Raw genomic sequence first — 26,551 nt, 5'->3', positions numbered from 1 at the left:
TCATATTTTGTCGCTCCATTTGATTGGGTAGTGTTACTAACGTCGCCATGGAGATTGTAGTTTTCATTGAACTTCCTGATTGATGTTCTGGTCTGTAGCTTTAGCTTACTTGTGACGTCCTTGTTTAATTAGTCCGGTCGGGATGACATTACATGATCATTTTGTTAAAATGAAAGAACACCAGTGACTTGAGAGGGATGTGGATATTTAAGACACAATTTAAGAAAAAAAACGGATTAATCTGTCAATTATTCCATCCTTCCACAGTCCTCCTTCTGTGCAAAAATGTAGGCTATTTAAAAGTTTAGCGTCCAAATGAGTCAAATCAAGTAGATATCTTTCAATGTTACAGTCTTTTTAGTGCAAAAGTCCCTCTTTTTATTACTATACTTCCACCGCAGCTCAGCAGGGAAACACAAAGAGGGAATTTGATGCTAAAAAGACTATAAATGCAGCAGATATCCACTTGATGTGACTAACTCAGACTGCTGAAGCCTCATATAAGTTTCACATCAACTTTTAATAACTGTGTGGACACACTGTGGATTTTGGCCTCCATCACTTACATTGAAAGCACATTTTAAGGGGATCTTTTAACAGCCAGTATGAACAAGAAGAATGATTACAGCGAGGAAAACCCCTTTCAGTGTTCATATAAACACCTGACTGCTGTTTTAAGGCACACTTAAAAAACTGTGAACCTATTGTATATCTTCAGGTCACTTGTTTTAACTTGCTATATTATTATTCATAAGTAGCTTGTCATTTGAATAAAACTGTGTATAATTTGATAAAAGATAGCCTGTGGAAACTGTTAATGAATCCATAACGATGAATAGATTGCTCCATACAGTCTGTTGTATGAAATAATATCCCACATTATTCCTCGGTGGGATTGATCACAGCTTCTTTACACAGAGCAGAACTTGCAGCTTTTAGTAGAAATGTACTTTATGCACATTACCATACCATTACCTTTGCTTTACACTCACTCCCTCTATTACCTCAAGTAAGTTTTTCTGTTTGAGTTACATTGATTTTGCACATATTGTTAAAATTGTGTATATACTGTACAGAGGGAAGATATGAAGTGTCCGCTGATGTCTGTGGGTCCAAGACTTCAGGAAGTCATTGACTGTAAAGAATGTTTCACAAAATATTAAATATGATGATTTTGTTTGACTTTATCTGTCGGATTACATTTAAACCCCTAAACCTTGGGCACTATGTGTTTAAAGGGCTACATCCCCCACACAGTTCTTTCTATATTAGTATGTATAGTAGCAGTACTATCATGTAATATCCATATTTTATTTCAAATTGAATGTGCTGAACAGAGCCTGAAGAACATTGGATACTTTCTGTCTGGACTGTATATTCCTTGTAAATATAATTTTTCCTTTTTTAAAAATTTCTTAGTGCAACTTTTATATACTTTCTTCTATTTATTGCCAATTTTATTGTTTTATTCTATACTAATTTAAATGTTTTAATATTAGTTCATACATTTCCTGCGTGTGTAGGTGAGGATTTGTCTACAGCTGCATTTCATTCTGCAATCCTGTTTTGTTTAATGACAATAAAACTGAACCATGAACCTCATTTGGGAATCAAACCCACCAACCCCGTCAGTGCTGATGCCTTGCTCTTCAGTGAGTTTTGTACCTGTGTGTAACTGTTGTGTATTTGCTGCTGCAGCTTTGACAGCAGCAGAGTAAAGCAATAATAACATTTCACGCCTCGAGATATTTTCATGACAAAGGTTTACAAATCACATATCAACTTTTAAGTGCTAACACATTCAAGTGTTGTATAATGTCCCTGACAAGTATTGTAACAGTTACTTAAATACAATTTTGAGGTACTTGTACTTTAAAATTTCCAATTTATGCTACTTTATACTTCCACTTTCTACTCCACTACATTTATTTGACAGCTTTAGTTACTTTTCAGATGAAGATTTGACACAATGGATAATATAACAAGCTTTTAAAATACAACACATTGTTAAAGATGAAACCAGTGGTTTCCAACCTTTTTGGCTTTTGACGTCTTACAAAAAGCAGTGTGTAGTCGGGGTCACATTTCACATGTCCATGAGTTGTTAACAGCTCCACCAAATACTGATTTTTCCCTCTAAACTTCTCACATGCTTTCATTTCAATAAATGTTCAAATGATCCAATATTTCACCACAAATCAATGATTGGAGAAAAAGTCCAAAAACTGAAAACAGATTTGTGAATCAGAACTTTGTTTTTTCTTCTTTCCTCTCCCATTAATCATCTCACGACCCCTCAGATTTATCTGCTGACCCTTTGGAGGGGCCGGACCCCTAGGTTGGGAACCACTGGACTAAACTAGCTAACTGTATATAAAATAGTGTAAACTAGCTCCACCTCCAGCAGCTACAACAGTAACATGCTGCTCTAACACTGATGCTTCACTATTAATAATCTAATGATGTCAGTTTTCTGTCTGTCAGTGTGAGTTAAGTTTTCTTGTTGATGTTCTGACCTGCAGACCATCAAAACCAGTCAGTTCTCACTCTTTCTGTGTCGGTGAAGTTTAACAGACTCCTGCAGGTGATGGACGTCTTCACTGAGCTCTGAGCTGCAGGTGTTGACAGGATGCACTGCTGTTTCCATGGCAACCGCGGCTGAACTCGATCCACAATAACAACATCCTGACATTCAAATGTTCTTTTTTTTTTTTTTTTTTAATAAACACGAAGCATTTTAGTCTGGATCATTTAGCCAATTTGTCAGTTTAGAAAACCACCATAATCATCATCATTTATTACTATCGTTGTAAAATATTATTTATAGACGGAGACATTAAGTTGATCAGTGTAACCCCAAATAAAACTGCTCATAATTAGACGCGGAAAACTTTTTTTTTTTAAATTATGACTTTATTAATAAATCAATATTTATACATAGGCTATGTCTCGTACAAAGAAGACTGAATTGTATATAATAGTATATATACAGTATATGGAGCTGCCGTATACGTGTGTCTTGACTTATTAATAAAGTTGTTGAAAAAAAGCATTTCTAACACTAAATGAGGGCAGTGACGTCATGTTCTAGGTATTTTTCTCTGAGACTTTGTGGTTATTAGCAACCCTAAAGTTTATATTCTATACTGTCAAAACTAACACACTTTTGGCTGATTTCAGTATTTTTATAGTCAGTATATATATATATTTTAAATCTGACTAAACAATAAATAAATACATAAATAAAGACTCAATATTTCTCCACCGGAAGGCTAGTCTAGTATTTAAAAATATAGGCTATATATACAATGTTACCTTCCGGTTCATTTCTCTTTTATGTACAGTATGTGGAACTAGAAACTATTTAAAAAAATAAATAAAAGTAAATCTTTTTTCCCATCGCATTGCCTTCAAAACAAAGAAAATGTATTTTAAAGAAATATTTATGATCTCATGAGAAAATCTCAACATCTAGATTTGGTGTTTGTGGAGTAAAATATAATAAATAAATAACGAACCGAACAACGAAACGACAACGTTGTTAATTGGTGCAGAAGTGTCTGTTACACTGAAACTCCTCCTTCAACAATCTTTCTTATGACTGCAGCACAAACAGATAAAACATTTTGAAAGTCTGCTTCATTTCTGCAACATCAAACTACTGTGAAGTAAAACAATCTGCACACCTGCTGTTTCCACTCTGAACCACGAGGGGGCGACGTCACTCCTCAACACAGCCTCTTTCTTTAGTTTACAGGCTCAATTAAAGGAGCCCAGCAGCCACAAACAAACACATTATGTTATCAGAGTGATTATTTTTTTAAAATATATTTTATTCAATCAGTTAGCTGTTTATTATATTTTCTGAAAGTTTCTTCTAGGAAATAAAACTTAACACAACCAAGATTACTGTTTCAGAGCTTCTGTCTCTATAATTACCAGATGACACAGTTCTTTCCAGAACTCTTTCAAGGAAACTAGGAGGAAATTGCAGCCCCAAACATTTTATTTCCTAACATAAAGCTCCATAGTCTGTTTCAGTGGATATTATTCTGGTGTAGAAATACTGAATCTTTATTTATTTATCATGTAGCCAAGCTAATATGAGTCTCAGTTGAAAATACTGATGTTAAAATGTCTAAGTTTTGATATTAAAGAATATAAACTTTGAGATTTGGAAATGCTTGAAATGAAAAATCTGTAAGTCAGAACAGGAGAATGTCAGACACACACAGCAGCTCTGTTATGAGTCAGGGACAATATAACAAGATAGATCACACAAATAATCATAAAAATAAACACATAAATAAAGAATGGACAAAACATAAAACCAGGTATATGTACCTGAAGAAGGTTGTTGACCGAAATGTTGTATATATGAAAGTATCTTTATTGAGCAAGTGAAGACAGTGCGGTGTGCAGGAGTCACTTCTTCTTTTTAGTATATTATGAGAACAAGAAATAGAAAATAATACAAAATTATCTTTTAACCGACTAATTTCCTTTTGTAAATTTCATAGAAACAAGTTCAAGTTTTCTGAATCTTTGCCATCTTTTATTGATTAATGAATTAGTGCATTGAGTTTAAGCTCATTAATATTAAGAAATGTATGCATATAATTAACCTGCTACAGTAGTTATTTAAAGAGATCCAAGTAAGATAACTATGTTTTTCATTTAATTGAAATAATGGTGTTTTTTAATTGAATAGATGCAATGAATGTCTCATTCAGGGTGTTCTATGTGGAATATGTCCAATAAAGCTGGAAAATTAGAACAAAACCTATAAAGTGTAAAGTTTTATTTCTTGATTTCTATAAAAATTGAAAGAATAAAGACTCATAAGCGACACAGCAGTTTTATTTATATCATGTTTAATGTGTTTACAGCTGTTGCTATGCATGAAACATGATTTTAAAAAAGGAAAACAAACACAATTCATATCTCTTAATATATTATTTGTGTTTCAAGTGATAAAAACAACATAAATAGCTCAGTTTAAGTGATCCAGTGTGTTATTATTCCCAGACTGTACATCTTCTGTTTTACAGCAGCTACTTTAACAGTGTTCTGACATGTTTTATTTACTGCAGTGTTGATCTGAAACATGCTGTCCAATAAATAAACGTCTGTATACATAAATCACAACATAACAGCAGAATAAAAACACATTGAAGCAACATACAGCATCGTATTTACTACACATAGCCTAAAACGGAACACGGTAGCGTAAAATAAACGAGATAAAATGTGCGCTGATATAAAATATGTTTTTTTTTAATCTCAGGAAATACAAACACAGAGTGACACTCAGAGGTTTGAAACATACATGTGAGCCCAGGAAATACTGAAGTTTCACCCCCCAAAAAACAGAATAAACAGTAAGGAAACACAGAGCACATGTAAGCTAACCTCAGTTTAATAGCATCTACGGTTTTGTACATTCAGTAATCAAGGATACGTGCGACTCAGCCGTCTCAGGGAGATAAAAATCATGTTTTAAGCCGTTAATTACATCATAAAAGAAATTCTTCACGTACAATGTCGTTTGATTTTTAACTACACCTGGAAACAGGAGAAAAAGCAGCAGTTCATACAGGGTCTAAAATGTTATTCACACACCTGAAACACCACGTGCAAGAAAAAAAAAAACAGCCTCGAGAGGTTTTGAAATATGACGCTGGGAGAGAAGCTGATATCTGTAACTCATCGTTACACAACACTTTCACTTCATATTTCCTCCCCCTGTTGACGGAAACTGTGACATTTGTCATTTCAAGTTGACCTGAGTGCTTTACAATCAACTAGGTTTGCTACTATTTCTCTGTAACAGCGGAGCAGCACACGCACCGATTACAGAGACCAATACATCACAAGCTCTGGTGTTACTGTGTTGACGCCACAGTAAGTATTTCTCCTCTTGGATTGTCTAACTATCAACCGCATTACAGTACTGATTACTGTCCAACCTCTCCCACAACGTTTGCTGCATAGGTCAGGGCGCTATCGTGTATATAGAGGAACATGTGATAAACACAGGTCACGAAGGTCAGGAAAGCTTTACTTAAGATCTTCTCAATCTCCCTTCTAAGGCATGTTTACAGTACGAGTAGCGTTTTTTTTGGCATCTCAAACATACCGGGATATGCTAAATATGCAGGTTTGCTTATGGCTGAAGCTCACACAACATCCATGCATGTACTTGTAGACGTCACACACTTGTACTTTACATGAGTGGTTGCTTAAAGGGGACATATCATGCTTTTAGGGATGTTCTGTTATTTATATGTTGTTGGATGTTTATGTTAAACATGGTCAAAACTTGAGGTGAACGTATGTAAAAATGCAGCCTGTAAGTCAAACACGGGGGCTTCAGCCTGCTATAAAGGTTTGCAAAGTAAACCTCCAGATCCAACTGACATCACATCGCTTGAACACGCCCACAAACGCCCGCCCCGTCCGTTTTTGTCTGTCTTTGTTGTTCCACGGATTGTTTGCGTTGTCCGATCGCATATTTTGGATCGGATTCCAGCTTTGACATGTGCGGATGTGTTTGAGAAGTTTATATTTTGAGTAAAGAATGAGAAAAAAGAAGTGAAGGGGGTTTTTAAGGAGACAGGAGCTAAAACAGGCTGTTTCAGACAGAGGCTGAACTGAGTGGCTGCATAAAGGGTCAGTATGAGATAAATAAGGAGATTTTTGAACTGTAAATCATGCAAAGATATTCTAGTAGAGCCCCAGAATAAAAAAATACAGAGCAGGAAATGTGCACAATATGCCCTCTTTAAACAGCCTTTAAAGTGTTACATACTTGAAGCACAACGTCATGCTTTCAGCCCTGAATGGCAGGTAAGAGTAGTGTAGTTTAGCTGATAAAATGCTTTAATTCTGAGAGTAACATTTCTCTTCTTTTCATGGATTTGTTGCCTTTTTTGGTCCCTTCCTCAGAAAGCATCCTTAATGTTCTTCAGCTGCCGGACAGCCAGGTCTACTGGGAGGTTAAATTTGAGGTGGCTGATGCGTCCCAGGATGCGCAAAGCTCCCTCAAAGCCAGTCTGTGCCATGTAGCTCCAGGCGTGGTAGTGCGGGTGTATCAGAGTCCCCGTCTTACACAGCAGGTTGAGCCACGACACCAGCCGCTGCTCGTTCAGAGCCATGCACACCAGCGCTTTGAACTCCGTGTCCGGTCCTCGCTTGTAGCGTCCGTGCTCCTTCAGCACAGTGTGGATGGCCCACAGCAGAGACTGTTTGGGGGTGATGGTCACCGGGCCGCCGCCTACAGGCAGGCTGAAGGATTGTGAAAGCTGGCGTGCCGGCGACTCCACAAAGGCCTTCCCGTTTTTGGAGTGGTAGTATTTGACAAAGAGTTCCCACGGGTGCATGGTCTGTGGGGCTGGTCTGTAAGGCAGCAGGCAGGAGATGGGCGCCAGCACCAGGCTCATGGTCTGGGAGGGCGTGAAGAGGCCGTGAGCCAGCAAGTCTTTCAGAGCGAAAGCCAGCTCCTTCCTCACAGACGTCGTCAGCTCGTCTCGGGGCCCAAGCGCCGTGTTGCTGGTGTAGTTGACGACGTGTTCCAGGGAGGGCTGTCTGCGCGACCCCAGCACTCGCACCTTGTCGACGGCCGCCTCCAGACGCTGCAGTAAGGGGCCGTAGTCCTGCACCGTCGAGTCCTGAGGCCACATGCTCTGAGGGACGTGGCCGGGCGCGCAGCCAAACTGGCTGGCAGCGAAGATCTGCAGCACGGCGAGGGCCTTCTGGATCAGCTGCAGGCCCGTCTCTCGCATCTTCTGGGCCTGCTCTGGATCCACTGCAGTGAGAGAAGGATCAGAATACACTAGACATCAAACTCTAGAGCCTGACAGTTAATATATCTTTAAAAACCTGGGGCACACAGGTTTTGACAGGTCAGGACACATGGCTCATACATGTATAGATTTATTGATATTATTCAACATATCGGTGGATACTAAAAGGCATCTAGTGGTTTAATTACAACAAACATCAACAGGTACCTTCAGTTAGAGTTTGATATGAAGTAAACTGACCTTTCTTCTTCACTCCCGGAGCTCTGGAGCTGGTTCCTGCTGCTTGTGGCTGCTGACTCTGTCCACCGTCTGACAAGAGAGGATTCCCCACCTCATCTTTATGGAAGAAACAGCAAAGTTACTCATTAAACTAATAAAAAACAGTTAACAGTCGATGGAGTGCAAACAAACGAGCGGGCGCTGCAATTAAACAGGAAATTAGTCTGTGTACCCTGGATGAAGTTGATGAACATCTCCAGGTCCCTGATCTGGGTTTTGAGTTGATCCACCAGCTGCTCTTTGACCCTGGCCGGGTTCACTATCTGAGCGATGGCGGCGTCCACTCTGTGTCTCAGCTCCTCCGGGGACAAGTTCCCGATGTCCTCGTTCAGGTTGACGTCCAGCTTTTTGATCAACTCGTCAATGATGACCTGAAAAATGAATGAGAGTTAAAGGATGATCTTATTGTCACAGGTATCCTTAAAGTTATTTGAGGTTTGTGTGTGTGCATCCAAAGCCTGATATATCTTATTCCTCTGTGCTGTAGAGCTCCGTTTTTGTCCGAAAACTATTAAAAACACATTTAATTAAATCATTTAATATGCAAGTAAGAAGCTCCACCTGTAGTTTACATCCTGTTAGAGAAACAGTTCTGCTATCTGAGACTTTTCCGTCAACACTTCAAGGTAAAACAAAAGTAATAAAACAAAAAAACAGGCCTGAAGCATTATTGAGAACTAACATTTGACTTGTTACACCTGACCTGAAACATGTAAACATCACATTATGCGCTCAGTGTAACAGACAGTTAGTGGATTATATTTATCTGACCCCGTACTGAGGATTATTATTTTTCTCTCTCTGATACAAAACTCTCCCATACTGGTCGCATTCCCGCATCCCCACCTTCTGTCTCTCCATGACGACAGACTGCGGCAGCGAGTCGTAGCTGCCCTCCTGATAGGCGAAGCGCTCCAGGTCGTCCAGCTGGGTCTTCAGTTGGAAAATGAGATCCTTCTGTTTTTCTCTCTGAGCCTCCAGGCGCTCCCTCTTCTCTCTCTCGCTCTGACAGAACAGACACACAAACACGATGGTTTTTAGTATTTCTGCACCAAATTCTGACAAAAGTTGGATTTCTGCAATATCTATATTTGAGTGTAAAGCCCTTTTTGTGAATATATACAAAGACAGAGACTCACAGCCTTTTCTGCTATACTTTACTATATTTAAATACACAATTTAAAAGTACAAAATGAACTGAATTTGCACATATAACAGTTTTTTGCACTGAGGTTCAGGACTTTTAGACCAGTGGTGTCATCAGGCCTGAGCAGCAGTTTATTCTGTTGCAACTTTTATCAGATTTCTAACTTGTAAACGTCACATTTACACAAAAATACACAAACCAAACTCTCAAACAGACACGAGGAATCATACTCACCAGATCCCCCTGCAAGTTAAGCATGCGACAAAGGAGAAATGGCCTTTAGGTGGGATAAATGATTAGCAGTTATGTCATATTACATGCAAACACTTCAGGTGAGACTGAATGTAAAGAAGGCAGGGAGTAAACGTTAGCTGGTTGCTACATACAGTAGTCGCTGTGTACACAGAAACCTTTATTAAACAGATAGCGATCTCCTGGAGGCATTTCCATTGAGCCTGCAGCGCTGTGAGTGAGTCACACACACTTGTGGCGGAAAGCAACATTTTCCACCAGAGATAAGAGAACCCGAGGAACAAAACCGAGGTGGGAGCAGCTTCCAGTGTGACGCAACAAGCGCAGTTTAATCAGAAAAATGCACCACGGCCGGTGAGGTGAATCATTTCATTTAATGACACCTGGTTTAACACCACATACGTGTGTCAATATTAATATCTGTGTATTTGAGGGAGTAAAGAGTCACCATATGTGTGTTGGTGAGAGTTAAATATCTCTGTCAGGTTTAGAGCTGCAACAATCAGCTGATTGACAGAAAACTGACAAAAAATCTGCAACTTTTTTGGTAATCGATTAATCATTTTGAGCCATTTTTTAAAGAAAAACACTAAAATTCTCTGGTTCCAGCTCAGTTTTCAGAATTTTCTGACATTTTACAGATGAGATAATAATCAACAGATTGATTGATTATGAAAATAATGACTGCAACTACTTATTTTCATTAATGATGCATTTGGCAATTAATCTTCTTGATTAATAAATGAATTGTTTGGTCTATAAAATATCAGATCATGATTGCAAAAGTTACAAATGGCTTGTTTTTGTCCAAGTAACAGTCCCCCCAAAACCCCAAATATGCAGTTTACTATCACATAAGACAAAGAGAGGCAGCAAATCCTCACAATTAAGAGGCTGGAGCTAAGAAACACCTGTTGCTATGGATAGAAACAGAAAAGTAGTGTTATAACAGTCACGAATCTACACTTTGGATCATTAAAATGGGGGAATAACTAAATTAAGGGTCTATGTGCACCATTATGATGGCTATTTTCTCCAAAGAAATCATGACCAGAAGTAGAGATGTGGTGGTAGAAGGTGCATGTATATCAATGTGTCTGATATAAAAAGTATAATTACCATTTTGAAGAATCTATGAATATGCAAATAAGTTTTATTTCTAAAAGTTTAACTGCTGGACACAAGATGTTTCCTCCTTCACTGTAAAGTTCATTCTCAGTGTTTGTGCTCTGGAGGCTTAAAGTTTCCACATCACACTTATGAAGTTGAATATTGGACCAGAATTGACTTCCAAACTAGTGTTGATGTCACAAATCCAGCTCGTATGTTCACCCATTAAAAACAGATTTTCAATGAGCAGAGAAACTTTAAACTTCCAGCAGATGGAAGTGAAAACAAACTCTGCACACACATCATTGAAGCTCAAACATCCAACTGTAGGACTTGTTGATTATCGTGATAATAACGTTTAGGGTGATGACAGTCATACCGGGAACTCACCGAGTTCTCCAGCTGAGTGGCATCCTGCGCCCTGCAGCCCACCACATGTGGGCATCCCCTGAAGGCGAACTCCTCCAGCTCGGCCAGCATCCTCTCCTTCTCCTCGCTCTGAGCGTGAACGATCTGCTTCAGTCGGAACTGAACCTGAGCGAAATGGGAGGTGAGGGCGAGCAGAGACGAGTTCAGCAAGTCCTGCTCCTCTTCCAGCCTCTTCAGCTTAGTGGACATCTCCTCCTCGCAGGCCGACGACGAGCCTCTCTGTCCCGGCTGGCCAGCGCTCCTGCTCCCGCTCTCATCCTCGGGGCTGGCCACAGCGCCCACCGGTGCCCATCGCTCCCCGGCGCCGGCGAAGACCGCCTCGCTGTCCGAGGCTGACAGCTCCTCTGTGGACATTTTGGACGACGGAGTTCAGTCCTGCGGTTTAACTACGCCGCCAGTTTGATTATTTCTCCGCTTCAGATGTTTAGTTTTCTGACGCTGCGCAGAAAAACAACAAGGATCATTATCGACGGAACAGGTGCATCGCCATCTTGGGAAGGATGATTCATACGTCAACATAGGGACACGTCAAGCTAACGGCACGCGACAAGGAAGACACCGGAAGAGAAGCAATTTGTTTTCCAAATAAAATCCTATTATAGTTAAGTCAATTTTAAATACAAACAAAACTATTTTACTATCGTAGAGCTGCAATGATTAATCGATTAGTTGCCAATTGCCAAATATTTTCATAATTGACTATTGTTTTGAGTCATTTTTTAAAAGTCTGTAGAATCTAAGAGACACTGAGCTGCATTAAAGGACCAGTCTGTAGGATTTAGTTCATCAAGCAGTGAGGTTGCAGGTTAACCTGTGTACTGACGTATTAATGGTTGTTTTTTAATTCCTACTTTTGTATTTCTGCTATTGACTGCTGGCTGAAAGCAGGAACATTAACCCTAATCCTACTACCTGAGGCTTTATTTTATCACTCCAATTTTGTTTGTTCCTAATGTCCTTATTTACTGAGTCAAAATGACTCTCATTGATGTCACCATATACATATAACACAAATCATGTTTACTTGAAATTATTGAGAACTAAATGATAACAGAATTAAAGGATAGTAAATAAGCTTTTAAGTACTATTGTGGATAGCACTTGGGATAAAATCTGCAATTTGTATTAAAGAAAAGTACATGCAAATAAACTGTAACTTTCCTAAAATAATAATAATCTGTTTTTTTTCCAGATGACATTAATTACAAAACTAATAATGTTGGTAGGATGAAGGTTAAAGTTTCACTCTACTCTGCTAGTTACATACAGCATGTATTGTGTATAATATATAACACTATAAAACACAGATTTTATGTATATTGTATTTATTGTTCATGCTTATAACCATATACCTACTGTGCATTACATAGTAGCACTGATTTTAACTATCTTTATTGACGGTAACAGACAAAAGGGTTTTTATTTTGAAAGGTATAATCGGAAGTTTGCACTCTTTGTTAAAAGCAGCTTGACAGAGCTCATAAAGGGGAGGAGCCCAGTAGACTCAAACAATTAAAAAAAAGCTTGACGTCAAAAAAGGCTCAAACAGTGTGATGTCAGCCTAAAATGTGGAATCCCATCCGGAAGTGAGGATGAGGAAAAAAATACATCTTCATCGCATTTAAAAGGGTTTTTTTTGCAGCTACTTGGTGTATCAGGTGTTTAAGTTACAACTTTTTTATTTCTGTTTCATGTCCAATAACAGTGAGATTCACCAAAGAGACACAAGATTATTTAAATTATGTAAATCTGCTTTTGTTTATGCAACATTCATGAATTCATGAAGAAATTGATGTTTTAATGAAGAGTCTCTTTGGAGCCGCCATGACGAAAATGTTTGATAAAAGGTACAATAAAGTTTAGAAACAAAATATAAATGCTTGTCACGCTAATACATGAACTAGGAACCACATGCCATAATTGTAACATTAGTTACGACCATATACTGTATGAATATGTATTATATACATATACCATCCTACATAAAATGATATATATATTGTATTTTTATACATGGTACAAATTTGTATTAAAAATGTATGTAATATATTTATATACATGTTAAAAACAATGTATTTTTGTTAAATGTACAACGTAAAAAATACATTTAATTTGTACCGCACTTTTCATTCATAGTGAAACTCAAAGTGCTACAGCATTAATACTTATATGAGTTTCAAAGAGGATTCATAAGTAGCAATTACTGTATATTTACATACATGAAAAGGCACCACATGTAATTTCTATATATGCCACATTTATGTGATGCACCTATATGTAATTATTTATGATGATTGCATGTAAGAACATGTATAAAAAAAAGGTAATATATACTGTCTATCACCACTTTCATTTATCTGGCATTAATGTATAACACATATACGGGCAACATATATGTGTTATACATATACTTAGAGGTGTTTATATGTGTCTACAACATATGTCCATATAAGTATCATATATGGGGCACACAGTATATATGTTCATATATTATTTTTCTTTGTTTTTTTGATAGAAACAGATACATTTACATAACATTTATACAGAAATGATTTGACAAGTTGCAATGATGTGTTCAGGTTTTGTTTATTAGTTTTGTGGATTATGTCGAGATGTCTGTGACTCATCAAGAGGTTAAGCCGTACCAAGCGTGTGTTTCTCATGATTTACGGGGCATTTTAAATCACACATAAACACAAGTGATAATTAGATGCACAAAATTAAAACACTTTTTTTGAGTTTTAAACCATCATTTCATGAGATGACAAATGAATCAATTATTCCAAAGAAACCGTTCTTTCATCACCAGGTGGAGTCACACAGCAGTTTGTCATGTTCAAAATTATAAACGTTACAGAGTTAAATTATGCCTAAAACATTAGTGATTATTGATAGAAAAATGCACTTTGCAACACAGGATGGCTGAAGCATAAAACAAAAAAAACAAACAGAGCAGATGATTGACAGTGAATAAATTCACGTTGGCTGTGGAGTGTTTCAGTTGAAATCTTTACAGATGAAGCAGAGTTTCAAGTAGAAAACTGTGAACTTTGGATTAACGAGGTGTCTAATCTGACTTTTAAAAACGAGCTATCCGCATGTTCACAACCTTTGAATATTACAACAAGTCAGACGTGAACTAGCTGCATACAGACAGAACACTACAACTCCCAGATCACAGAACTTCATAACCCCAAGTGCAATTTACTTTCACAGTATCCCCATTTACTACTGTCCTCTAACAACAAAAGCATTGACCAATCACCATAAAATCCCTTTATCTTATTTTCCATTAGTGCGTTGCATGCAGAAACAAATGACAGAGCGACAGCGATGTTTTCACAGATTTAAACCTCTCTTTTTGTTGCTTAGGAACACGTGCCAGTTGTACCAGTTACGCCGGGCGTCCTGGACGCAGTCGCCGGTGTCAGTGCAGGTGTAGCCAGCTTCACAGCAGTGCTGCATGTCGCTACAGCACACCGCCTGCGGAGAGGACAGAGAGAGGAAGGTTAAAAATATTCTGCTGCTTTTGGTATTTTGTTTATAGAATCTTTATCTGTTAATTATGATAGATGCCAGTTTGCTGAAGCAATTCTAAGCTTTATTTAAAATTTAACCCGTTTGGTTTGGCATTTTTGATATAATCTCTAAAATCAGCGCCTCTAATCTAAGATCTTGTACTCATCATCCTCGGCTCATCTGGGTCAACGATTTGTAAAATTGTCAAAAATGTTTCCTTGAAGCCGCGGTAGATCTTTGGGACTGTTACTACACTGCTTTTCTGTTTCAATCCATGGTCACAGGTGTCTGATTGACTCTGTCAAACAGCTGGAAGTGTTTTATTCCCTCAGTACAGGAAAAATAATCCTGACACATTGGAATTAAACAAACAAAAGCATCCCAACATCATTAAGATTAACTTAATTAACATAAAAGAAGAGTATTGATTTGCTTTAAGAAACAAACTCTTAATTTGAAAGTACCTTGCAGCTTAAAATGAGAAGACAAACTATATTTTTCCACCTGTAACATTTTACAGTATCACACAAATGTGAAAGAATTTGAATGAGTGAAGACACACAGGGAGCTTTGATGGGTTTGGGCGACGGGGTGGGATTATCCAGACTCTTTATTTCCCTCTATGTTTATCTTGCTGTTATCACTGTTGCATTTATTTTTCTCATTTAGTTATTTTTTTGTTATTATATACTGATTTAAAGTCAATAATAGTCCTTTGGCTTTATAATCGTTACACTGAGCAATAATTGACTCATAGAACCAAACTGCTCAATAAATATCTTTGGCAAAAAGTAAAAGTGGTGTAAAATAGTAGAAATGTTGAAAAAATGCCTAAAAATTTACAAAACAATATAGTAAATGTACTTGGTTAGTTTACACCACTTCAGCCAACTGACATCTATATGTATACATGCAGACAGCTATGTAGAAGATAAAGTAGTGGTTCAAAAAATCTTAAAGTGAATTATTATTATTATATTATGAGGAATTATTGGATTATTAATACTCATATAAAAACATGTAAGCAGCATATTAATCCTGGGTGTCAAATTAATGTAGTGAAATAAAAACTACAATATTTTCCTCTGAAATGTGGTGGAATAACTTAAGTATAAAGTAGTATAAAATGCAAATATTCACAATGGCACAAGTATTTGACTATTTGAATATAGTTAGTTTACACCACTGTGGATTAGACTGACATAAATCTTTATATCATACACCTGCAGAGCTGCTTTTAAAACCAGGACAAGAAACAAGAAAATTCAACTTAACTTAAAATCTAGTCTCTATCCTTTGGGCTAATGTAAGAGTTTTGGATTACTTTGTATTAATTACTTTTTACAGGAACCCTTCATTAAAGCTCATCAGCTCTGCCTGCTGGAGTTATGACTGTATATCATACGTTAGGTAAAGGGCAGCAGCCCCATGTAGTAGCGGACGTCCTGCAGCAGGTCTCCCCGTCTGCGCAGCTGGTCTCGTCATCACACTTGACGTCACTTTGCCTTAGAGGACTGAGCTGGGCATCACTGGACAGGAACACTGGTGTTAGTGGGATGGTGTCCAGCTGCAGCATGATGACCTTATGGCAGGACTGAGCGACCATGTTACAAGAGTAACCCAGAGGGCAGCAGTGCTTCTTATCCGGGCAGCAGACAGCCTGCAGACAAAGTGTGCAAAGAGTCAGTGAAGATGATGTTAACGCTCTTATTTTACATAAGCAAACCTTGACAAAGTTAATATATATGCTGATAATACATCTTATATTTTCATGTCAAAGTAGCTGCACTTTCTGTAATCTCTCCACACACACACACACACACACACACACACACAGCGCTCACATTCTCTATAGGGCAGCAGCCCCACTTTCCCGTGGAGAGCCGGCAGCAGCTGGTGTATTCAGGACATTGATTCTGGTCGTCGCAGCGCACGGAGCTGGGATCAACCTGAGTGCTGGTGGTCGCTGGGAGCTTGGTGTACCACGGGATCACCACTCCTTCTTTGACGCACGAGGTGTTGCGTTCGTTGCACTTGTAGTGCGTCGGACAGCAGTGGTCTCCATCAGCACAGCACACGGCCTGAAGAGAAGTGAGAGAGGAAGAGAAACTTCCACATCAGCGACGCTGGTTTCGTTTCTTCTTTCATCTGAGGTGTTATGAATAAACTTAGATTAAAGAAAAAAAGGGCAGTACAGTGAAATCCTACGAATAAAAGCACCGTAACACTTTATTTTACAAGTGAAATGTTTTCTATCAATGTTGCTGGTAATTTCCAAGGAAGGTTCCTAGAAAGCACAACAAGTAAAACCAAGTAAATATTAATTTGGGGAACTATTTTACAGTTCTGTAATTTCTGATTTAATTCACTTTTAAGAAGTGTATTGAAAAGAACTTCTGTACATACAATAATTTGGTGATTATTTTAGTGAAACAGAGAAAGTGTTTAGTACTCTTCCATGTGGTAGTTACTTTAGAATAACCTCGAGTTAGTCAGAGAACAACAGGTGAACTGAACAAAAATGTAAAGAATAAAGTTTCCAGTAATAGCTGAATAACAAATCAAAGGGTCACCATAGGTCAGTCTTTTTCTGAGAATGTTCCCACTAATCTCCTGGAAAGTTTCATAGAAAGAATTATTTAATTTTGTACAAATGATCTTTTCTTTAAAGAAAACTTCCATTGAAATCCAACTTTTGCATGTTCAGCTGATCTGTTGGTCTCTGACTACAATAGCAGCAACTACCTGGGATTAATTAGTTAGAATCGTACCAAACTGTCTCTGTTTTCACTAAAATAATCACTAAACTACATAGTTATTTGGAAATAAATCAGAAATTGCAGACCTGTAAAATAAAGAGATTTATTACAATAATTAATCTTTTGTAATTTAAGAGTAGGAGCCAGAAGGAATTACATTCTCCTGAGTGATTATTGTGGCTTGTAGCTGATAAAGTCAAAAAGTTAGTAAAGATGAGAATATATCAACTTGCAAAATAAGAATAACACATGTCCAGAGCTTGAGAAACCATTGACCATTATTTCACATCCCCTCAACCACTGAAAGTGTCAGTAGGTTTGTGGTGTGGGTGGGATGTTTCTTCCTGTATCTTAGTATCGAAAGGGAGTTTTCTGAGCTGGCTAACTAACTATTGAGTTATCTGTATTGTTCAACAGAAAGATTAGCTCTTTTTACTTTGCTTTTTTTAGTTTATAACTGTCTTTACATCATGCATCGTCTGTAACAACGGCTTCATCCTCTTTTAGCATCTCTTGTCTGTTTTTCTTTATCTGAATTGAGGAAATAAGACAGAAAAGCCTCCAGAAGCTTATTTTTACGCACATCATCAAATAAAAATACCAAACATTTAAAGGTTTCAGCTTCTGCAATGTTTGCATTTGCAGCTTTTCCCTACTTATTTCAATATAAGATGAATTCATTTGGGTTTTTTAACTGTTGTTCGGACAAAGAGGAGAACAAAAAAGGAAGTTGAATCATTATTGTGCTTCGTTATCGCAGTTTTATAGTTTATAAAGTTCAGTGAAGAAGCAGTACTCACCTCTGGCAGCGGGCAGCAGCCCCACTTCTTGGACGAGGTCATGAAGCAGCAGGTGGTGCCCTGAGGACAGCTGGTGTTGTCGTCACACTGGACTCTGCCCTTTTCTTCTTCCTCATCCGTCTCCTGTGGTTCCGTCTCCTCTTCCATCTCCTCCGTAGTTTGCGTCATGCTTGTCTCCTGACTTTGAGTTGTAGTGCTGGGCGCCACTTCGGCGAACGCAGGTATCTTCTGCATCATGGGTGTTGAGCCTGAGGAGCCCACGCAGGTTTGGGCAGTGAGGTCACAGGTGGTGCCAGAGGGGCAGCAGTGCACGTGGTCTTCGCAACAGACCGCCTTTTGTACAAAACGATAGAAAATACTTTCAGTTACAAACGTTGCAAGTGATTGCGGGGAAGTTCAGTCTGAAACCAGCATCAGAAGGGCAACTGGCACCAAAAGAGACTCAGAGATGATCTTATGATGTTGGTATGCTGGCTTTTAAAATGAAGCGTGTGCGTTTACCTCAGGTAGAGGACAGCAGCCCCAGTCCCCTGTTGACTTCTTGCAGCAGGTGGTGTCATCAGGACAACTGAAGGTGGAGTCACATGTAACGTTCCCCACCTGTGCGACCTGTATGGGGATTGTGGGTATTTTCTCGAACCAGGGCACAGAGCACGAGTCGCTATCGCAGGTCATCTCAGCCAGGTTACATTTTTTACCTTTTGGGCAGCAGTGTATAAAATCTTCACAACAAGTGGCCTGGGAGTGAAACAATAGGAAAGACAGAAAACAATTAATTGGTAATGCCTTTAAAGGATACGACTGGAGAACAAATCTCATGTGCAGAGCCAAACCAACAATGAATTGATCCTATTTACAAGTATTGTGTGTGTATATCCTTTTCCTCTGTGCCGTAGATCTCAGTTGTTGTCTAAAAAGTATTAAAAATAGTGACATGTTCTTTTGCTCTGAAGAGTTTGGTTAGTTTGCTCAGAAATGTCTCCAAAGACTAATAACATGCTTTCATTCTCCGGAGAGTAGTTCTTTGCCTCAACTTTGTGTTTAAGTTTGAGAAATTAACAATGTAGGACAAAGTCAAGAGGTTGTGATATGTAGCACAACAAGCTAACGAAGCTCTATAAACAGAAATACGTTCCCGCTCATGCTCAGTGGCGTCTGCCTTACACAGGACTACTCTCCCGTGACTGAAAAGATGATCGCTGTTATTAGCCTTTGGGGCTGTCACTAAACAAACTAACGTGACCAAACTCTTTATAATGAAGGAACATGTCACCCAGTGCAGCGGTGTGACTCATTGACATGTTGTTTAATAGTTTTTAGACAACAACAGAGGTCTACGACATAGAAGAAGATCAGGCTTTGGATACACACACAATACTTGTCAGTAGATCAGTTCATTGCAGCTTAAACTCTGCACATGAGTCGCATCCTTTCACATCAAAGTTAGAACTTTCTAAAACAAGAAAAAGAAGTGGCTAAATAATTGTACCTCTGGTAGAGGACAGCAAGACCACTTCCCCTCTTCGGTTTTACAGCATGTTGTGCCATCCGGGCAGGATTCTGTATCATCGCATGGGACATTATTGCCTGGGAACAAAAATACAAATACTAAAGTCAGCCAAAAAAAAATATGCACTTGTCTCCTACTGTCTTGAATGTCTGTCCTCATGCTGAGAAAAAAAAAAGGCAGAACTGCAAATTTTGAGGAACAAAAACTTCGCTGGGGAAACACCGACTGTGTGTCTAATTGTAAGAATTTAAAGTGAGACGTGTCTGTCTGCTTGCATATTTACTAAATTGTGTTTGCTTTGAGATGTTTTGCCTTGTTATTCTGCACATATGCTTTTATTCTATTTCATTGCTTTTATCATATAATGTGTTATTATCGCAATGTTTGATACTGATGGTGCTCAATCCCAACTGTCGTCTATGAGAGACGATAAAAGTAACCATGAACCTTGATAATTGTTTTTTGTAACCTCACTATTCTATGTAGAAAAGTACATTTATGGATCTCCTTTAAAATATGCACACATCACAGTGAGAATAATCGTAAAAATATCAATGAGCTTCCTTTTTTCTACATTTTTTCAGTTTACCTCCCAATTTTAATTACCTGTGCACTTCAGCTTTTTTCACCTGCCAACTAGGAGTCTATGGAGGTTTTCTGAGAGCGTTTTAACATTTTAAATATCCACAGCAGGAAAAGCACAAGTTTAACCAAAAACACCAAGCCAGCATAACACCAGAGCTCTGGCACAAATACATGGAATGCAGCTGTTATTGATGTTACTAGTTAAAGCTTTATCGCACAAGGCTGGATTTTACTTTACATAACAGAGGTAAAAACTGGTCTGACCAGCATTGTATCACATAGACACAGGAGGAAAAAATAATCCATAAAAAAAACAATTAAAAGGATAAGGAAAGGAACAACAGCCACACTCTAGTGATGCTTTTGAAAAACAGTCTTAAACTTCTTGCATCAGATTAATCAAAGAGTCACAGGCCTTTTAGTAGAAAAAGCACCGGCATTACTAATAAAATTTATGTTCTATTCAAGGCAAGGTAAACTTTAAAAGGGCTTGGAAATTTCATGTTTCATGTGGTTTTCTGTTATTTTTATGCTGTTATGATGTCGGATGTTTTTGTTAAACACGGTCAAAGTTCCAAAACCTGTACATACGTGTAAAAAATGCTCCCTGAAAATCAAAGGTCAGGGATTCAGCCTGCTCTGGACACTTTGTCTGCAATGTTACCTCCACTTCCCCATAAAACTGACGTCAGATTTTTCCGTGCATGCCAACAAATGGCTGTTCGTTCCGTAACCTTTGTTGCTAAGGTTGTTCAATGGGTTAATTGCTTTGTCCACTTGAATATTTCGGATCTAATTCGGGCTCTAACGGGTGCGGATATATTTGAGAAGTTGACATTTTGAGTAAACAACGAGAAAAAGAAGTGAAACCCTACTACTATTGGTTGTTTACGTAGCCTCCGGACCAATCACAACAGAGTGAACTCATCGGGAGGGGGGACTTAAATAAGTAAGTAAGTAAGTAAACTTAATTTATAAAGCGCCTTTCAAAACCAGAGTTACAAGGTGCTTTACAATGCAAACAATTAAGAGAAAAAAAAATTAGATAAACAAATAAAAAGTTTAACAACACATAATATCAATAAAACAACGATAAAACCATAAAAACTACACGGAGATCGGATACAACAATAAAAACAGTGAGAGCAACATAGAGAGCAATCACGCATTATGAGATACGGTGCTTACGAAAAAAGAGAAAGGAGCTAAACAGCCTGTTCAGACAGAAGCTGAGCTGAGGGGCTGCAGTAAGGATCAATATAAGATAAATAAGGAGTTTTTAAAACCGTAAATCATGCAGATATTCCAAGTGGAGCCCCAGAATAAAAAAAATATAGACTTAAAAATGTGCACGATACGTCCCCTTTAACTGTCCCAGTGAGCCATGACAGTGTCAATAACAGAAGCAGCCAAATGTAATTCAGTTATCTTTAATTTTATTATTTACATCTGTGCTTTTCCTACTGTAACAAGTGCCTACAGCATGCAGAACAAATGCTGCTTTCGCCTCGATAGATCCGTCTCACAGCAGGCATTTTTGTCTTGTCATAGCAGGAAATAACTCGTAACATTCACATCTAGCTGTGCCAAAATGTTGCGCATGCACTGACACACCTTAATGAAACACGGCCTTTATTGGTGTTATTAAATCAAATAAAAGTCTACAGATACAGTTGGACCTTAAACTATTAGAGGCTGCTTTGAAAATATGCATCTGCTCTCATTACGTGCCTGTTAAGATACATCTGTGAGACACTACAGGAAACCACAGAACTGTAATGCTTTTCTACTTTATTTTTAGGTGTGCTACTCGCTCTCCTTAAATAGATAAAAATCTCACCTGTAGCTTCAGTGACAGATGACACTGAAACTTCCCCCTCACAAGGAGGAAGCGTATTCGCTTTGGTGACTTCGGGGACTTTTTCTGAGCTCTCATTATGAGCTGCTTCTGCAACGACTTGTTCACTCTCTGAAAAAAACACACACAAACACTTTTAGACAATGATTCACCAGAATAAAGAGGAATTAAGTTTTTTTTTTTTTTTAACGAAGAACAAAACCTGGTCTGACCTTTCTGGTTCTCCCAGTCTGCTCTTATCCTAGCAGGCAGTTTGGCCCACATCGGCGTCTCTTTCTTGGTAGATGAGGAGATACATTTGGACTGTTCGATATCGCATGTATTCCCTTCAGGGCAGCAGTGAAGCTTATCCTCGCAGCACACGGCCTGTTTAGACAATTAAGACAACAAGGAGTCTCAGAAACACACAGGACAAGAACCCATCATTTCTTTATTGTCATCTCTGAGGACTAGCGTACATTGAAATGAAATCTGTCCTCTGCATTTGACCCATCCTATACACTGGGAGCAGCAGCCACAACTGGGACCAACTGTAGCTCTTTTTTGCCAGTGTCAGTGGTCATTAACCCTTACAAACATGCCCTTTGATGGTGGGAGGAAACCGGAGCACCCGGCGGACACCCACACAAGCACAGGAAGGCTGGGAAGTAGCAACAGTGCTAACCATTGAGCCACCGTGTAAAGTCATGATAACGGGCCATGCAAATCCATCATTTCCTTACTTCTAATCTCACTCATGCTATAGAGAACGTATGTGTATGTCTACAATGAAAAGGTCACCAGTGTTTTACCTCTGGCATGGGACAGCATCCCCATTTTCCTTCGGGGGTTTCGCAGCAGGTGGTCCCATCCGGACACTCTGACACTCCGTCGCTGCACAGAACCGCAGTCAAAACTTCTGCAACAACATCACAAAAGATCACATTTAAAACAAGATGTCTATAATAAGAGTGATAAAAGTAAACAATTTATCGGAATAAATAGGAGTTGAACCTTTTTTGATGCAGGATCGGCTGTCTGCGCTGCACTGGAGGCCCTCAGGACAGCAGTGTTTCCCATCAGAGCAGGGGATTCCCTATCAGAGGTCCAGAAATCACAATTCACTTAATAAATAACATTTAAATGAGTGACTTTTAGATTGGATTCCCTCTTGGAAGTAGGTTTACTCTACGATTAATACGTTCATGTTTTTATGTAATAACAAGGGTTCAATTTTACTTGAACCTTTGCGATGCACTTTTCTTTGGTCTGCCCCTGACAGCAACAACAGATCTACATTTGGGACAAAATGCAGCTGCTGGAGTCTAAGAAGTTCTGATGTCTTTGCGTTGGCCACCAATACAAAATCCTCCTCCTGACCTACACGGCCTTAAACATATCGGCTCCCTCTTACATCTCCAGTCTTATTAGTCTATATATTCCATCACCCTTTACAGTACGTTCTCTTGATGCTGGTTACTTATCTGTTCCTCAATTTAAATATTTGGGGGTTAGAGCTTTTGCCCATCATGCTTCCTTTCTTTTGAATAAACTTTCACTGCATATTCGGGATGTAAGCTTGGTCAAAATTTACATACATATCTCCTCTGTGTGTCGTCATCTCTTCTTGTTTCACCGGCTGGGAAAGCAAATATTGTTGGGCAAGTGGTCTCCGCAACTCAGTCCTGTTGCTGATGTGAACTTCATTTTATTAACATTATTGCCTGTATGTTTGGGACTCTGCTTGTGTATTTTAACATGTAAAGTTTCAAAAGTCTGATGTTAAGTGCGCGGAGACTCTTTGGGTGATGTGCGCTCTAAATAAACTACACTTCAGAGAAGCGAACAGGTTCAGCTTGTAAACCAAAGAGGAAAAGATTCACTTTTGTGGCAGGAAGTCACCAAGCTTTTTGGAGAACAACTATTAGTTCTGCATAACGTGTACATGATGAACTCCGCCACTGATTTGATTTCATTGTTTTTGCTATTTTTGTTCTTTAACCTGATTTTTTTTTCTGTTTCTCCAGCCTTGTAACAATTATTCAAAAGGAAAAACTTGATTTATTTATTAAAAATGATATATTGTGGAGTAACCTGGTAGCTGAATGGTTGCTGCACATGTCACATACCTGCAACCTCCCTAGTTCAGTTCTAGTCTTTGTTTCCTGTCTGCTGCTTCACTATCAACTGTCCAATAAAGGCAAAATGCCACAAAAATAACCTTAAAAACTAAATATTGTCATGTTATAACTGTGTTTTTGACGAGGTTTGATTACCTGAGCAAGAGGACAACAGCCAAACCTCGTCAAGGCCCTCAAACAGGAAAACTCAGGAGGACACCGTGACTGATCGGGACAGATGTTGTCATCTCCCTCTCCCATGTACGCCCTGATCATCCTGAAGGACTGCAGAGAGGGAGGAGGAGGGACAATCTCACTGTATCATCTGTATCACTGTTCATGACATCATGATGCCTCTTTCTTTTCTTACTTTAGAGAGTCCAGGTTGATCAGCAGAAGCTCTTTCCGCCCAGGGGACGGACACGGTGGCGTTCACACAGCTGGATGTGGACATGTCGCAGACTGTGCTCTCAGGGCAGCAATGTATGTGATCCTCACAGCACTCAGCCTATGGAGATGACAGTAGTAGAAACACTTTGACTACCAAAGTTTGAACACTGTTATCACACATCCTAAATGAGGCGCAAGCTTTTATCTGACTAATAAAATAGTAAAACATCTCAAGGGATGAATAGTACCTCTGTACGGTCTTTCATTCTTTTAACTATAGTGTACAATAGGATGATTATCTCATATGTGTATTTTACTATATGATGGACACAGGGACAAAGTATTCTACTGAAGCTGAAGCACTGTGACTTTGCTTGGGTTTGTCTGGTGATAAAGGTTATTGTGCGCAAATCAACTCATGCAAAAGTTGCTAATTGACTTTCTTTACCTGTGTCAAATACACGAGCAGGTTTATCATTATATATGAAATATATATAAGAAAACTGTTGCAACTTTTTAAGTGAGATTGAGAAGTTTTCAGAGATACTAAATATGTCTTTGAGGAATATTCCTTTATGGGAAAATCTATCTATTTACCATAAATTTATAGGAAAATACATCAGGTTGAAATAAACTGGAATTTTCCTCTAAACTAAGGAGAGCTGTATGGAAAATGATGCACAAAACATCTATCATTTTTCATTACAGAAAACATGCTTACATGTTTTCTGTAATGAAAACATGTAAGCATGTTTTCTTATTAATATTTTACACAGTGTAGGAAACAGTACATTGTTGAAAGGAGAACATGCAAATTATATGTTTTTAAGTGATGTTTCTGTGGTTGCTATGAAGCTTTTTTTGAGATTATCAGGATTTTGAAGGGCCAGTATCTGCAAATGTGCATCATCTCCACTCCAAAAAGCTTCAATCAGAGCTCGCTTAAGTAAAATGACTACAAAACTAGTCTAAACTAGTCAATTACAACAGTGGTTGCAATTAGTTTCTTCCAATTCGTTGCTTGCTGGACGTGTTTCTGCTCAGATAAACTGTATTTCAGGGCGTGCATGCTGGTTGTGTGTACCTGATCAAACGGGCAGCATTCGTAGCCGTTGGCCGGGTGTTTGCAGCAGGTTTGACCTTCCTCACATCTCCCTGCATCTGGACACTCATCTGCACCAGCTAGGGCCAAGAGTGCCCAACAGATCACAACCCACTTCTGCATCTGCACACAGAGGACAAGGACAATACAGGAAAAGTGAAAGGGATGCATGTGGAAATCCCCTCCACACTCCACTTTACATCAGAGTAATTTTTTTTTTTTTTTTTGCATTAAATGCTGCAGAAACTCTTGATTAGAAAATATCAAATGAAAGTAATAATCAGCGTGCTCAGATAAAGGGATAGTCTGTAAAAAAAAACTAGTCTGACTACTCTGTTAATGTCATATATTCTCTGGAAGTGAGTCACAAACGGCATAAACAAAAATTCAGTTAACGGTCTTACTTCCTTATTTCCTGAAGTCCAATGCAATCATCCTTTATCGCGTGCTTACACTTGTATTCCTATTTGTACTTGTTTGTATTTCTCAATAAAGAAGCAAGTCAAACAAAATAAAATAAATAAACTCACTTTCACTTTCGTTTAGCTTGCATACAAAGAGAAACACGCACTGTGTCTCAAAAAATCTCGGCTAGTCGGAATTAACTGTGAAAATTTTTGCACAGGAGGATTATTATTTACAAAACTGTTTTAATCTAAGCAATTAATAGTTGTCTAAATGTCCTGTCCTTTGCAGGTCAGTTAAATAACTTTACCAAGCAAGTATATGAAATTATTTAAGGCTTAAAAAAGAGATTGCGCGCTTACCTTGTTAGTAGACTTGAAGGGCTGTTGTGAACAGTCAGGTGTTTCACAAGTTTCTCACTGGAGTGTAACACAAACGTTGATCTGCATTGGCTTGAACACCACGCCCCCAAGAGAGAGAGAGAGAGAGAGAGAGAGAGAGA

General features: G+C 38.6%; 2 protein-coding genes across 3 annotated transcripts; both read right to left on the bottom strand.

Annotated features, from left to right (window-relative positions):
- Nucleotides 1–4,842: 4,842 nt before the first annotated feature.
- Nucleotides 4,843–11,534, bottom strand: rundc1 (RUN domain containing 1). 2 transcript variants are annotated; one of them, XM_067616518.1, is made up of 5 exons: nucleotides 10,984–11,534; nucleotides 8,931–9,089; nucleotides 8,257–8,455; nucleotides 8,046–8,141; nucleotides 4,843–7,807 (listed from the first exon to the last, which is right to left on the bottom strand). In XM_067616518.1, exons 1-5 carry the CDS (start codon nucleotides 11,374–11,376, stop codon nucleotides 6,945–6,947), a joined length of 1,710 nt encoding a protein of 569 aa, XP_067472619.1. In that variant the 5' UTR covers nucleotides 11,377–11,534; the 3' UTR covers nucleotides 4,843–6,944. The 2 variants fall into 2 exon arrangements, with proteins under 2 accessions (XP_067472619.1, XP_067472620.1); XM_067616519.1 differs by lacking the exon at nucleotides 10,984–11,534 and adding an exon at nucleotides 9,466–9,633.
- Nucleotides 11,535–13,589: 2,055 nt separating this feature from the next.
- grna (granulin a) lies at nucleotides 13,590–26,546 on the bottom strand. The gene is made up of 14 exons (XM_067571151.1): nucleotides 26,412–26,546; nucleotides 25,627–25,767; nucleotides 24,523–24,660; nucleotides 24,309–24,437; nucleotides 23,047–23,128; nucleotides 22,845–22,951; nucleotides 22,266–22,419; nucleotides 22,036–22,164; nucleotides 19,590–19,687; nucleotides 18,602–18,838; nucleotides 18,101–18,433; nucleotides 16,386–16,622; nucleotides 15,947–16,201; nucleotides 13,590–14,505 (listed from the first exon to the last, which is right to left on the bottom strand). The coding sequence occupies exons 2-14, from the start codon at nucleotides 25,765–25,767 to the stop codon at nucleotides 14,362–14,364; spliced, it is 2,184 nt and encodes a 727-aa protein (XP_067427252.1). The 5' UTR covers nucleotides 26,412–26,546; the 3' UTR covers nucleotides 13,590–14,361.
- Between the last annotated feature and the right edge of the window lie 5 nt (nucleotides 26,547–26,551).

Source organism: Thunnus thynnus, chromosome 17 (genome assembly GCF_963924715.1).
Source record: "Thunnus thynnus chromosome 17, fThuThy2.1, whole genome shotgun sequence".
Lineage (NCBI taxonomy): Eukaryota > Metazoa > Chordata > Actinopteri > Scombriformes > Scombridae > Thunnus > Thunnus thynnus.
Note: the sequence above shows the minus strand (reverse complement) of the source record. Positions and strands in the feature narration are given on the sequence as shown.

Excerpts from the sequence above, each read along its gene's own strand:
- rundc1 (XM_067616518.1), bottom strand. The coding sequence starts at position 11,376 with ATGTCCACAGAGGAGCTGTCAGCCTCGGACAGCGAGGCGGTCTTCGCC. Across the intron at positions 9,090-10,983 it reads CCACTCAGCTGGAGAACTCG|AGCGAGAGAGAGAAGAGGGA; the intron begins GTGAGTTCCCGG and ends CTGTTCTGTCAG. Across the intron at positions 8,456-8,930 it reads TCGTCATGGAGAGACAGAAG|GTCATCATTGACGAGTTGAT; the intron begins GTGGGGATGCGG and ends TTCATTTTTCAG.
- grna (XM_067571151.1), bottom strand. The coding sequence starts at position 25,767 with ATGCAGAAGTGGGTTGTGATCTGTTGGGCACTCTTGGCCCTAGCTGGT. Across the intron at positions 23,129-24,308 it reads GCTGTTGTCCTCTTGCTCAG|GGAATCCCCTGCTCTGATGG; the intron begins GTAATCAAACCT and ends GACCTCTGATAG. Across the intron at positions 22,420-22,844 it reads GATGCTGTCCCATGCCAGAG|GCCGTGTGCTGCGAGGATAA; the intron begins GTAAAACACTGG and ends TTGTCTAAACAG.